Here is a 13,703-nt window from a genome sequence, read left to right on the forward strand (position 1 = left end):
CCTTCCCCCGGTGGACAGCCAGGAAAAAAATCTTTTGTTTCTTTTAATTTCACCATCTGCCCGAAAGACGTTGGTCTCACATTTTTAGAAAAATTTCACATCCCAGATTAAATCAATCATGCAGCGGACAAGATGAGCAATGCTCCAGGGAGATTGGAGACTCCATCCCCAGGTGGTCCAGCTGGTCTGGAGTTCACTTCCTGTTCACTTCCCAATTATCCCCCCACTGCCCGCTGTGGTATTGTCTGACCAAGGCTCGTGTCTGTTCGCGAACAGGTGTTCTTTCTGAGGTGAAGACCCACAGAGATGCGCAGTTGGGACGGTGCTTTCCTTCATGCTGGAGAGGTTGGAGGGGACGGCTGTCCTCCTCCACTTTAAGAGTGTATATGGCCGCCATAGTGATATATCATAATCCAGTAGACGGTAAGTCATTAGGGAAGCATGACCTGATCATCAGGTTCCTCCGAGGCGCCAGGTGGTTAAATCCTCCTAGGTTGAGCCTTATTCCCTCTTGGGATCTCTCTGTAGTCTTGCTGGACCTACAGAGAGCTCCTTTTGAACCCTTGGAGTCAGTTGAGTTGTTGCCCTCTCTTTGAAGACGGCCCTTCTGACCGCGCTCACTTGGAAAACAAAGGTTACAATAATAAGCAAGACATTTTCAACTATTTTTTGAGAGCAGTAGCTTCTTCTTTGCTGGCCTAACATGTAAACTAGATTTGTGCAGTCTCTTTCAAATGGTTGGCAGCTCTGGCAAAATTCACATTGTATACAACTGACTGTAGATCCCCCATGACATCCTAGGGTCTCTTTAAGACTCCTTGAAGCATCTTGTTTTTCCAGCCTCCTAAGGTTCAACAACTTTCTTTCAAGGGGTCAGGCATCACTTTTGATTGTGACACCAAAATAGACTAGTGTATTCAGGTTTATATAAGCTGTCACATTCCTCTTTAATGATGTCATATTCATTTTCTCTTGTTTCTACTGATTGTTGCACCTGTTTCTAATTTTGATTTAGTGATAAAGGTACATACTTTTTCCACACAAGAATACGCATTTCTGCTACCTGTAAAGTCATTACAAAATGTATACTCAAAGTGTCATCAGTTAATATTGATTTGTATTGTCATTGATAAAATGTTAATCCTATATCCATATGTCCTAAAATGTAAAAAAAGAAAGAAAAAAAAGCAATGAATCTAAGAGTGACAGCAAGTTGCATGCATTCAGTGCATCCTAGTAACTCAAGTAGGCCTGTAGCAGCTATTACAACTGTGTGGCCAGTCATCTGTTATTACTTCAATTAAGTAATAAATACTTCAAGCCTTCTTGTGTACTAAATGTATATAGGGATGACCTTCTCATGCTAGAGAGCATGAAGTCATCAGTGTTTATTTACATTAACCACTCTCAGTTTACTTTATTAAACTAATAAATAAACCAAGTTGAAATTCTGAAAACTCATAAAATCAAGTAGAAATCCCAGAAATTAATCTGATGCATCAGATGGTTGTAAGCAAACATGTTGGTATAACATAATGATTATATAATTATGTCCATGGTCCAGCCATGTGCTTTCAGACTTGTGAAGATTAACAAATGGAAAGCTGATTAAACGCTACAAACATTCTGAGCTTTTCCAACATTAGAAAACCTCTCACAACAGTCTGAATCCCCTGCTGAGAGGAACAGTGAAGTAAAAAAAAAATGGAGAATGCAAGAAAAACAGAGAGATGAATAGGCACGAGCAGTGAAAGTGAGAAAGATGCAGACCAAATGAGAGACGAAAGGAGGGGAAGCCCACCTGCATTTTCCATCAGCTATAGGATTTGATTTGAAGTCGAAATGTCATTTCATTCTCCCTGATGACATTAGCAGCTTGTGTGTGTGTGTTAGAGAGAGAGAGAGAGAGAGAGAGAGAGAGAGAGAGAGAGAGAGAGAGAGAGAGAGAGAGAGAGAGAGAGAGAGAGAGAGAGAGAGAGAGAGAGAGAGAGAGAGAGAGAGAGAGAGAGAGAGAGAGAGAGAGAGAGAGAGAGAGAGAGAGCGCTTCTGGGGAATCAGCAGCAGATGTCATACACAGAGGAGAGCAGTTTAACCCCTGCCCTCACTTTACTGCAGCCCAAGCCCAGAGCTGGGAAATTACTCATACATTTCTGGAATATTTTGGAGAGGACTCCAGTAAGAAGTTGAAATGCTAAAGGCTGTTTGTAGAGCTAGCAGGATATATAAACAGGTTTGGTTATGTGAAGTTGGTAAATATTATATTGTACTATTCACTACCTGTGAATTATAAAACCCGGATGACTTAACTGTTCTGATCATAAGCCCTAAACTCTGTTACATTAGAGAGAAAAGCCTAAATGAAAGGACAGATACCATCAAATTGTGCTTTAATTATGTAAAAAGTGTTATGTATCTGTAGTCTGTAGCCATCATAGACCGTAATGCGGATATTCCACGAATATTTAGATTAAAGGCCTGTTCACAGCAAGAACGATAACTATAACTAAATTAGTATCCACATCAGTGAACAATATCATTCTTTTTATTAAAATCGCATGCTGTAGTTTTGTTCTCTGCTGCTTTAATTGCTTGAGCTCTTTAAAGCTGTCACACCGCTGTGTTGTAAATGCACACAAAGATGAAGATAAACAAGGCAGTCTTTAATAAATCCATAGGAATAATCCACACACAGAGAGAATAGCAGTCCAACACAACATAACCATAGATGAGACCCAACAGCAATGATCAGAAACAAAGGAACTTAAGTACATCAGAAAATAAGCCCTGTTGAAAAAAACAGCATGTGCTGGTTAGGTATGTTTTGAAGCATGGCAGCTGGGTTGAGCTGGTTTATGCTGGTCCTTAGTTGGTCATGAGCTGGTTTAAGCTGGTCCTGAGCTGGTTACAAGCTGGTCCTGAGCTGGAGCTAGTTGCTTAGGACCAGCTTAGGACTAACACTTGACCATCTTAAACCAGCTCATGACCAACTAAGGACCAGCTCAAACCAGCTGCCATGCTTCACCAGCATATGCTGTTTTTTTCAACAGGATGGACAATTAACGTCATGCACTGAACTAAATGATGAATCAAATTAAGAACCATGACAACAAACTCAACAGGGGAAAAAATGCAAACTGAAACAAAGTTCAAACTAAGTGGGCCTACCTCGAAGCCTGAGCAGCATCGCTTTGTATGGCCAGAACAACAAGCTGAAGCTTCCCATCAGCAGCCTGAATGAGGAGTTCAAGGTGGGCCGTGCCAGGGAGGTGCTGCAATACAGAGAGTCACAAGACCCGAAGGTCTCCCAGGCTGGGATCGAGGTGAGGACAGGACGGAAGTGGAGGGCAGCAGAGGCGGTGGATGTGGCTGAGTCACGACTACGGCACAGGGCACTGATAGGAGCAGTGACTCAGGGAAGAGCTGGCCTGGGTAGCGGCACTGGTGCAGCAAGAGGTGCGGGTAACAGTAGAGGAGGAGCGGGCCAGTAGGATGGTTGGAATGCGGGAGCAGGGAGCCTGGACAAGATGGGAGCATGCAGTGGACCGTAGAGTCTCATGAGCAGAGCTGTGGAAAGCAGACCCCCACCGCATACGGTTCCTGATCCAGGCTGTCTACGACGTACTACCGAGCCCATCCAACCTGTTCAGCTGGGGATTGGTGGAGTCACCAGCCTGCAGCCTCTGCCTAAAGAGGGGGACCCTGGAGCACATCCTCAGCTGCTGTCCGAAAGCACTGGGCGAGGGGCGCTACCGTTGCAGCTGCTGTCCGAAAGCACTGGGCGAGGGGCGCTACCGTTGGCGCCATGACCAAGTTCTGAAGGCCATAGCAAATACCATCAGCTGTGGAATTGGCCACTGTAAGCGCCTCCGCCCAGTGAAGAACACCATTGCTTTCGTCCGGGCTGGGGAGAAGCCAACATTAGCTGCCAGGGCCACCTCATCTGGCCTGCTAGCAACAGCACGAGACTGGGAGTTGAAAGTTGACCTGGGGAAGCAACTGAAATTCCCAGAAGCTGTCGCCACCTCAACACTGCGACCTGACATGCTACTCATCTCAGAGACCTCCAAGCAGATCGTTCTCCTGGAACTCACTGTACCCTGGGAGGACCGTATCGAAGAGGCCAATGAGAGGAAGAGGGCAAAATACGCTGAGCTAGTGGAGGAGTGCCATAACAATGGGTGGCGAGCACGGTGTGAGCCCATTGAGGTGGGATGCAGAGGGTTTGCTGGCCAGTCTCTCTGCAGGGGCCAGTAAGCGAAGGGCCATCAAGGAGGCCACGGAGGCAGCAGAAGTTGCCTCAAGGTGGCTGTGGATAAGGAGAGGAGAACCATGGGTGGGGTAGGGCTACCTGGACACAAGCTGGGGCCTGATCAACCCCAGCTGGGTCGCCTGGGTGAGAGTGTATGATGCTTGAAAGACCCGAAACACTCCGTAACCCCAGGTAACATCACTGATGATGTGTCCAGGTTGCATCGAGTTGATGTATGTTACAAGAGACTGTGACAAAAAGCGGAATGGATTCTGATTGGCTGTCAATGTTTTTATCGTTCTTCAGCTGGAGAAAATAGTTCTGAAAGTGACTCCAACGATACTGTTTCTCTGTGGCGTTATTGTTATAGTTGAGGACATTAAAAAGTTATACATTATTGTGCATGTGACCAAATGGAACAACACAGTGAGGTGTCATTGTCGAGTCTGATCACAATGGGTAAGTGTGTATTCACTGTGTGTGAATATGCATACTGTAATTACATCATCATAAGGCTCTGTCGAAAAACTTGACATAGTAATTAGAGGTTGCGTGTTTACTGTCATCTCCGCATACAGCCATTACATTTTTACACTTATTGGCTTGTTGCTCTTTTCTTCAGTAGTATCTGTTATGGCTAAATTCTGTTTTGGGTGGGTTTGACACATATTTAAGTTCAGTTTCCTGTTTGTGTTTGTTACCATGGTTTGTTGTCATATCCAAATAACATGGTCAGAACCGATGCCTGATTTTCCTCACAAACAGAACTTTCTTTTTTGTTATACTGTATATATCAGTGGTGTTTTAAAATGAGGAGGGAGTCCTCACAGTTTTATATTTTTAAATGTAAATTCAAGTCCCTGTTACACTTAATGTCACATTTTCCTGAATAAATAAACATTACATAAAAAAGAGAGACCAAATACAATTATATTTTGTCTATTTACACTACGTAATTAATATTCTATTTACCAAGTATAAATCTCATCAAGTTAGTGTTTTTACGCAATTTAACATTTAATTCAAAATAATAACTAAAGGCAGTAACAATTTAAAAAAAGATCTATTTTATTAGTGAAGTGATGTTTACGATCATCAGTCATCGAGCTTGGTAAACGCTGGTCACAGACACGAAAATGTACCTTTCATTTTACCACGCTGATTGCTCACAAAAAACAACAACAACAGTCATCATGTTTTCAGGCCTTTTCACATGTGAGTTAAGTGAGTATGTGACTGAGTTTACTTACTTTTTAATTAGTCTTCCCTGACGCAATAATTTTCTTCATTCAGACCAATTAATTCAGATTGATTTTCATTCTCAAAACCCCTCATCAAACGCACTGCACGTTTTACGGAGTCTTTTAAAAACAATGGGCTCAGGGGAGGCACGAGAGATACCGACCCCCGTTGTAACGTTACCTGCTGGTGTCACTGTTGGACAGTGTTGGACTCTTTTAGCAGCAAAAATATTTTGCAATATAACACAAACACAATAAGTACATTGTATCTAGCAAATCATTTAGCATCTAGCTAATACATTTGATTAAAGACACCTATGACCAAAATTAAAAATGTTGTCTTCCTTTACTTGTTCATTCCACACACTTATTATCTTAGGCAGAAAGTCTTACAAGCTTATATCCTCTATCTCTTTAATCTTATTTGCCGTCATTTGTTCAATTGTTAACAATAGTTTCTAAGAAAGAGAATATATTGGTGATAATATCCTCAACATGATTGGGTTTTTGTGACTTTTATCTGCATTGTCTTCCTGCAGGTTCATTGGCTGTGTCAGTGACGGACATGACAGCACCTGTGGTCGGATCATCAGGGGGAGTCTACGCTCTGGTCTCGGCCCACCTCGCCAATGTCGTCATGGTAATTGAGAAACCACTATTTTCCTATAATGGGAGTTTGAGGAATTGTGATCAGGCTTTTCTCTAGAAAATGAAAATTGTTTAGCATCAATATGTGATAATGCTTAGAAATGAGAAATAATCAATTTATCACAATGGTGCCATATAGTGATGTATGTAGAATATAGACTTCAAGCTTCATTCAGATCCTGTTTAAATTCTCCTTTGAAAAATACCAGGATGCCAATGAGTAATGAGTGTGAAGTTCAGCCTGATTTCTCTTGTCACAAAAATTACACAATAACTCAAGCTATTAACCCTATAACTGACGCATTTGTGCGTGAGTCATAGTCCCCTTTTTCTGTCTTTATTTCAGACACCGCTGTTCCCATTGATATTCTCATATTATCAAATAGCTGAAAGATAGCTAGGCTCTTGTTACAAGAGTTTTAGCCACTCATATAATATATGTTATACTCAAGTCTATTATGTTGCTCCTCTCTCTCTGTCGCTGACCAATCAACGACCTCTGTGCTGCTCCCTAAAACTTTGACCTTGTCTCTAAGTAAATGGAAGTATTTTGTCCTGCATAATGACCTGGTCACAGTCATTAATTATTAACACTGGGGCTGTACACAGTTCTCCCTAGTCAGATCATGAACCCTCCTGTACTTGCTCAGCATTTGAGAACTTTTTGTGTCAGCACTGTTACATGGTCAGGACTCAGATTACACATAGTCTGTCCACACAAAAACTCTCATCAGGCCAAATCAAAACTGACTCAGTTATTATTTAGAATATTACATGCAAAACAGCTAGACTGACCTTGAATTAGCTGATGAGTCACAGGTGCTAATGATGCTCCCTATGCCAGCTCTGATCGTCACATCATCACTGAAAACGGCAGAACAAATATCCATCTAAGTTTGAAGCAACCTTGATAAAATGGGGTACCAAAACCAATTCCATGGAACAACACCAGAACAGTCTAAGAAAGAATACTGATGTGCTTTCTCCCTTACCTACCAATTCCCTTCTCTTATCTTCTAATTTGATGTTTCTCTCCCTCGCTTTACAGAACTGGTCAGGGATGAAGTGTCAGTTCAAGCTCTTTCGCATGGCAATGGCTCTGGTGTGCAGTATGTAAACTGTTTTTGTGTTATTCATGCTGAAAATTTAATTCTGTGCTTGATATATGAAATATTGAATAGCGAAAGTAATTTCTAGTGATGCCAAATATATACTGTTTATATATTTAAGTGCTGTCAAATCTATTATATATTTAAGTGCTGTCAAATCTATTATTCACAATTAATATCATCTAAAATAAAAGATTGTGTTTATATAATATACTGTGTATTATATTTATATATATACTATTATATTATATGTGTACATATATATATATATATATATATATATATATATACACATATAATATATATAGACACACACACACACACACACACACACTATATATATATATATATATATATATATATATATATATATATATATATATATATATATATATATATAATATAAACTAACTTTTATGTTAGATTTGACAGCACTAATATGGTACCATAACCATTATAGATTTTTTAATTTATTGAATCTTTATTTGTATTTTTTATGTTTTTATGTTTGATTACTTTTGCCATAATCTAAAGCTATTTTAAAGTTAATCTTTAACACATAACAATAACTTAATAACATGATAATAATTAAATTCAACATAAAATTCCACAGAATTTTAAAGTGCCCCAATATGCTGTTTTAAAGGTTCCTAATTTTGTTTTGGAGGTCTCCTACAACAGGTTTACATGCATTAAAGTTCAAAAAACACATTTTCTCATAATATACATTGCACATCACCACATTGTTCAATGAATCTCAAACTACTCGATGGATGAATCAGTCTCTCAAGGGCCCTGTCCCAAATGGCACCCTAAACCCTCAAGGTCTTCCTCTGAGTCGCTTTGACTGTCGGGAAGTAGTCCGCTGCGTTACCGGCACCAGTGTGGGCTCGGCAGAAGTGCGCATCGAGGGCGCATATTGACCTCAAAGGGGACACTCGCGAGCACCCTTCTTAGACCTAAAATGACAAACGGGACACCCTACGGTCTCGTGGATTTAACGGACACGCTCACACAGCGGCCATTGTAAGTCCACAAGACCGAAAGTGCACATGAAGTGTGCCATTTGGGACAGGGCCTAAATCCCTCTTTTCCGCGAGCTACTCCACTCTGATTGGTCAGATGACCCAGTCTGTTGTGATTGGTCTACCGAGAGTCTGATGATGAAACATTGGAAGAACTAGTTATTTAACCCGATCCTCCATCGCAAGGATGACTTGAGCAGGATGTTTCTCTGAGATTATGAGAACTATAATTCCTCACTATAAGCATTAACAAGTGTACATCCATCACCATGTGTATTCTAATTTATTGCGGTGCATGTGCGAGAACTTTATTAACTGTATCGAAAGCGGTGCATATGTTAGCCAAGCTAACAAAATAGACAAAAAGCTGTTCGTGGGTGGACAATGTAAAACATAGGCAGGCATTATGCAAATATAATTTCTAGTGACATAGAACTGTCACGCAGTGTGATTTGAATAAATTTTTTTTAAACACTTGTTTAGGCGGTTCTGAGTCGATTCTTTCTTTTGGGAGAAAATAACTTTATTAATCATTCACTTTCGACTTTACAACTTTGCAGAACGTTTACATTCACAAACAGCTATATTACACACTGCATGAAAGGGAATATTTGAAAAACCGTAATAGGGGCACTTTAACATGGTCCATTTATCAATTATCGGCTTATCGATATCGGACAGAATTTTAATATATTGGTGCATCCCTATTTATTTCCAGAACTAAAATGTGGAAGTTTGCAGAATTTTTCCATTCTCTCAATTTCTACAATGACATTGAACCTTTTGCATGTATTTCCTTTCTTTTCCGCATCCACTGTTAGTTTAAGTCCAATTAACATACATTTATAAACAAAAGATGACTTCATGCACTTTAAAGTTTACTGTATTGAAGACTTGCCGTATTTACTGAAATGTATTATATAACCACCACTCATATAGATTCTACATGTAAGCCCTCAAAGTAAGCATTTTCTGTCTCTACAGTGAGTGTGGAGTTTGGTCGTGCCGTCTGGCTCCGATTCTATCCCCCAGCTTTCCCACCATGCCCTAATCCCAGCTTTGTGGCCCATCTGGGGGGTGTGGCAGTGGGCCTCACCCTTGGTGTAGTGGTTCTTCAGAACTATGAACAGCGTTTGCAGGAGCAGTCCTTGTTCTGGATCTTCTTCAGTGTCTACACACTCTTTATTCTCTGTGGAATCTTCTGGAACATATTCGCTTACAATCTCTTGGATGTCAAGTTACCCCCACCTCCATGAAGCACACGTGTGTGTGTGTGTGTGTGTGTGTGTGTGTGTGTGTGTGTGTGTGTGTGTGTGTGTGTGTGTGTGTGTGTGTGTGTGTGTGTGTGTGTGTGTGTGTGTGTGTGTGTGTGTGTGTGTGTGTGTGATGACAGGCAACATCATTTAACAGTTGTAAAGGTCATGGATGAGAAACAAATGCTAAGTACCTTACTGCAGTCCCTCTGCAATGTTTGTGTTAATAGTGCCTAAACCATGCCAATTTTTTTAGTGCCATCAAAGCAGCTAAAACCGCAGATTCCGATTTTTAAAAAATGATGAATGTAAATTTGCAGTAAAAGCCCAAAGGTTGATGATTTTTACAGCTGTATACTTTTTTGCCAGCGATCGAGTATTCATTTCAAAATAAAATGTAGGTTTAGAAGCTGCTGCTGCTGGCTCATTCATATATTCTGTACCAGGTTAAATATTTCTCAATTATTGAAGGAATGGATACATTCCTTTAAGTGGCACAGAACCTGAGGTTGCATTAGCAAAGAGAAATATCAGTATTTTATGAGGACCTTTTAGTAAGTGTTCTATATTTTTTATAAACGACTAAAGGCAAGTAGCCTACATGAGGTAGTATGAGAGTTCACTGTTAAAGCCCATTGTGTGTGAAGGACCCCTTAAAAGATATTCAAACCGCAGTAGTAAGGAAATAAATGGCTAGATTAACTTCTCGCTATCTTGTAAACAACTAATATACAGTGTAATACAGTATATTAATAACTAAATAATACAGTGTTTATTAGGTTGACTTAAAAAACTGCAATCCCTTACTGTTCTCAGTGGCGGTCTGCAGGGGAATTTCCTAGACATTAATATGTACATCAATATTAATCTAATCAATCTGGATGGATATTAATTTGATAATTAATGGCATGCGTTAACTTTCTGATTACCAAGTCAACACTTGACCAGACTATAGTGTAGCAAAAAACCATAACAAATCATGTAGTGCCATCTACAGACTATGAACAATATTTAAACACTTGTAAATGAATAAAGAGTCCAATTCCTTGTAACATCTACTCACTTGTGTAGAGGAACTTTCACTTTTTCATTCCACTATAGCACATTTTTAACCAGGTGTTCTCAAATCTTGCCTTTCAGATTCACTTTCTAACCTCCACCCTTGATTAAACTCACCTACCTGCAACTTTCTAGTAATCCTGAAGATCTTGATTAGCTTCTTCAGGTGTGTTTGATCAGGTTTGGAGCTCAAATCTGCAGGAAAGTGACCTTTGAGGAAACTACTAAAGATGGAAAATTGTGCATTTTATGCAAATAGACGACACCACTGTCAAAACGATCCCCATTCACAAGGATCTGCGAAAACAACTAAAAAGGCTAAAGGAACACTCCTTTCTTTGAAAAGAAACACTATGAGCCTGAACACGTAATACGCATGTGATGACATCATCGTTTTCACAAATTCACGTTTTTGTAGTTTACATAGAGAAGATAACAGTATTTTCATTATAATTTTCAAAAACGTGCACTTTTAATGCCGTTTTCAAAAGTTTGTGTTTTCAGGCCCCCAAAACACATAAAAAGTTTTACGTTTTTAGTTGAAAATGGTGTTGTGTAAACGCCCCCTTAGACTCTAACATTTGTGTTTGGAAGCCTTTATAAGTACAGGCTTCATGATGCACTGCAGGGGTGACCTCTCATATTTATGCGAAAAGAAGTAACATTTTTGACTCCCTTTTGACTTTTTTGTGCCATATTGAATCATTTGAATTAATATTATTTTAATATCTTTCTGTGATTTAGTGATTTAAATTTGCTTGAGCTTTCTCACATGAAGGAAAATATATACCTAAGTTATGCACATTAGTAAAATGATTAAAACAAGTTAATTTGATCACTTTAGCTGCTATATTTATTTTGAATCATTTTTTTATGGAGACTCAGTCCATCTTTCCTCCTCTGACAGACCGCCACTGCTCATTTTGTTGTTGCCATCAAGGAAGAGAATTTACAGCACCAGCATTTTATCAGAATCAGAAATTGCACACTTGATTAGATTTATTGATTCATATTTGATTATATATTTGAATCACATATTAGTGGAACAACAGCATGACCTTGGGAGTCACCAGAACTCAACTTCAAATCAATGACCAACAGAATAATAACAAAAGAACACATAATTTATCGGCTATACAAAGTTACAAATAGCTAAACTGATCTGTTATATGCTGTTTAATATATAAGCCTGTATTGCAGTAGTTTTCAATGAATTGTGATTGTGTAACATCTACTGTACCTCAAATAAAGTGGTCTATGTTATGAAGTTTATTTCTATTGGTGCTGTAGTATTTGAACAGGTTGCTGAGTGTCTGTGCCCCTAGTAACTGGTTAGCTCCTCTCAGTGTATAGTCATTCTTTACAGCAACACTGATCCTGGTACAGCTTTGTGTGTTTTCTGAGTATCTTGTGTGTGTGTGTGTGTGTGTGTGTGTGTGTGTGTGTGTGTGTGTGTGTGTGTGTGTGTGTGTGTGTGTGTGTGTGTGTGTGTGTGTGTGTGTGTGTGTGTGTGTGTGTGTGTGTGTGTGTGTGTGTGTGTGTGTGTGTGTGTGTGTGTGTGTGTGTGTTGCCTATATGATTCTCAAGCTATAACAGGAAAATAGTAAATTCTAAACATAAACAGCTGAAAGTTAATGAATCAAGTAGGATACTTCGATCCCAGCTTATACTACTGAACAACAGGAAATGTTTTAACAATGTATTTAAGCTACTTTTGAAGTGCCAGTATTTTGTTTTGCGTTGTGCTGACCTTACTGTATCAAAAATGTTGGGATGTAAGTAACCTGGGATTCTGTGTATAAAGGGCTATGGCACTGGAAATGAGAGTTCAAGCATATTTCAACATGCGTCTATTTTGTAGATTTGATATGTAAATATAAAATGCATTAAAAAATCTGTCATTGAAAATGTCATTTTCTGTACTTTCATTGTAAATCAGGACATTGGTTCTATAATAGTTGTATTTGTGAACCCTTAAACTCTATATAAACTTCAAAGAATTGGTTTAATAAAAACCAAAAGTCATATAAATGATGGTGTTTGTTGTAATACAATTAATATTAATTTCAATAAATTATAAGCCACTTATCTAAGCCACTATAGAGTCTATAGTAGTAAAATTGTGAAATTTGTTACTGTGATTTGAGGGGAGGAAGTGTTTGAACTTCAGTCATACAATCTTAAAAGTAGTTGAGTATTATATTTAAATATTCTTTGATTAAAACTAACTGCAAATGTTTAACTGTAAGTATATGGCACCTATAAAAAGGTGTTAATGTAATATTAGTGGCTTTTCTTCAAAGGCCACAGAAAGTTCCATTTGTTAGAAAAGTTAAAAACTGCAGTAAATCATGACACTGTCACACTGACTATGAAATCAAATGACTCCATTGCTCTTGCAAGTGACACTCCATGTTACTGCATGTCCAACATAGATGAGAAATCATGGAGTGTTGTTTATGTTAGTTGTTTATGACAGTAGATAAACATGCATCATGCTGAGATGAATGCAAATGAGAAAAATCCAGTCGCCTCTGTTTCATTTAATCAGCTCTTTCAGAGAGGCAGTAGTAGAATGTCCTTGTGCCGTTGATTCCCAACATATATGTGAAAGTAAACCAAACCAATTATTCAGATAAACTGATCAATGGAGAACTTGTGTGTCAATACCCTGAAGAAATCAATTAAAATTGGGCAAGGTTATAAGCCTTTACACTGTGCAATTACACTCCTCCATTTTACAGGCCTCACCAGTTTTGCCTGAGAGATCTCTCACCTAACATGGCGAAACCCGCCATATGACCATTTCCTTGCTGTGCCATGACAGGAGTTCAAAATGAAATCACAACACAGATTTGATTCCAAAGGTTTGGTCTTTTTGTCTCCTCATTTCCAGCAAAACCTGGTATGCTGATAAAATTACAGAATTCAGTGAGTGCACTGGGTGTGCCGTTTAATACTTAAAGAAGCAGAGATGAGGCACAGGTTTGGGTGGAGCTGGAAGGCCATTGATTCCGTTTTTTTCATGTCTGTCTGACCTGTGGTAATGTTTAGGTGTAACACCTATCTTTATTTCTTCCTGTTAAAAATTGCAGCCCGATCCAAGTTGGCTTTGTGCT

The 13,703-nt window shown here is 39.2% G+C and overlaps 1 protein-coding gene across 2 annotated transcripts in view; it reads left to right on the forward strand.

The window, feature by feature from the left end:
- rhbdl3 (rhomboid, veinlet-like 3) overlaps positions 1-11,855 on the forward strand; it is a 76,346-nt gene extending 64,491 nt beyond the window's left edge. For both annotated transcript variants that reach the window (XM_079841363.1, XM_079841364.1), the window contains 3 exons: positions 6,030-6,130; positions 7,187-7,247; positions 9,257-11,855. In XM_079841363.1, the coding sequence (XP_079697489.1) occupies positions 6,030-6,130; positions 7,187-7,247; positions 9,257-9,528 (434 nt within the window). In that variant the 3' untranslated portion in view covers positions 9,529-11,855. The remainder of the gene's footprint in view (positions 1-6,029; positions 6,131-7,186; positions 7,248-9,256) is intronic.
- The last annotated feature ends 1,848 nt before the right edge of the window (positions 11,856-13,703 follow it).

Source organism: Gobio gobio (assembly GCF_949357685.1).
Source record: "Gobio gobio genome assembly, chromosome: 17".
In the NCBI taxonomy this organism is placed as follows: domain Eukaryota; kingdom Metazoa; phylum Chordata; class Actinopteri; order Cypriniformes; family Gobionidae; genus Gobio; species Gobio gobio.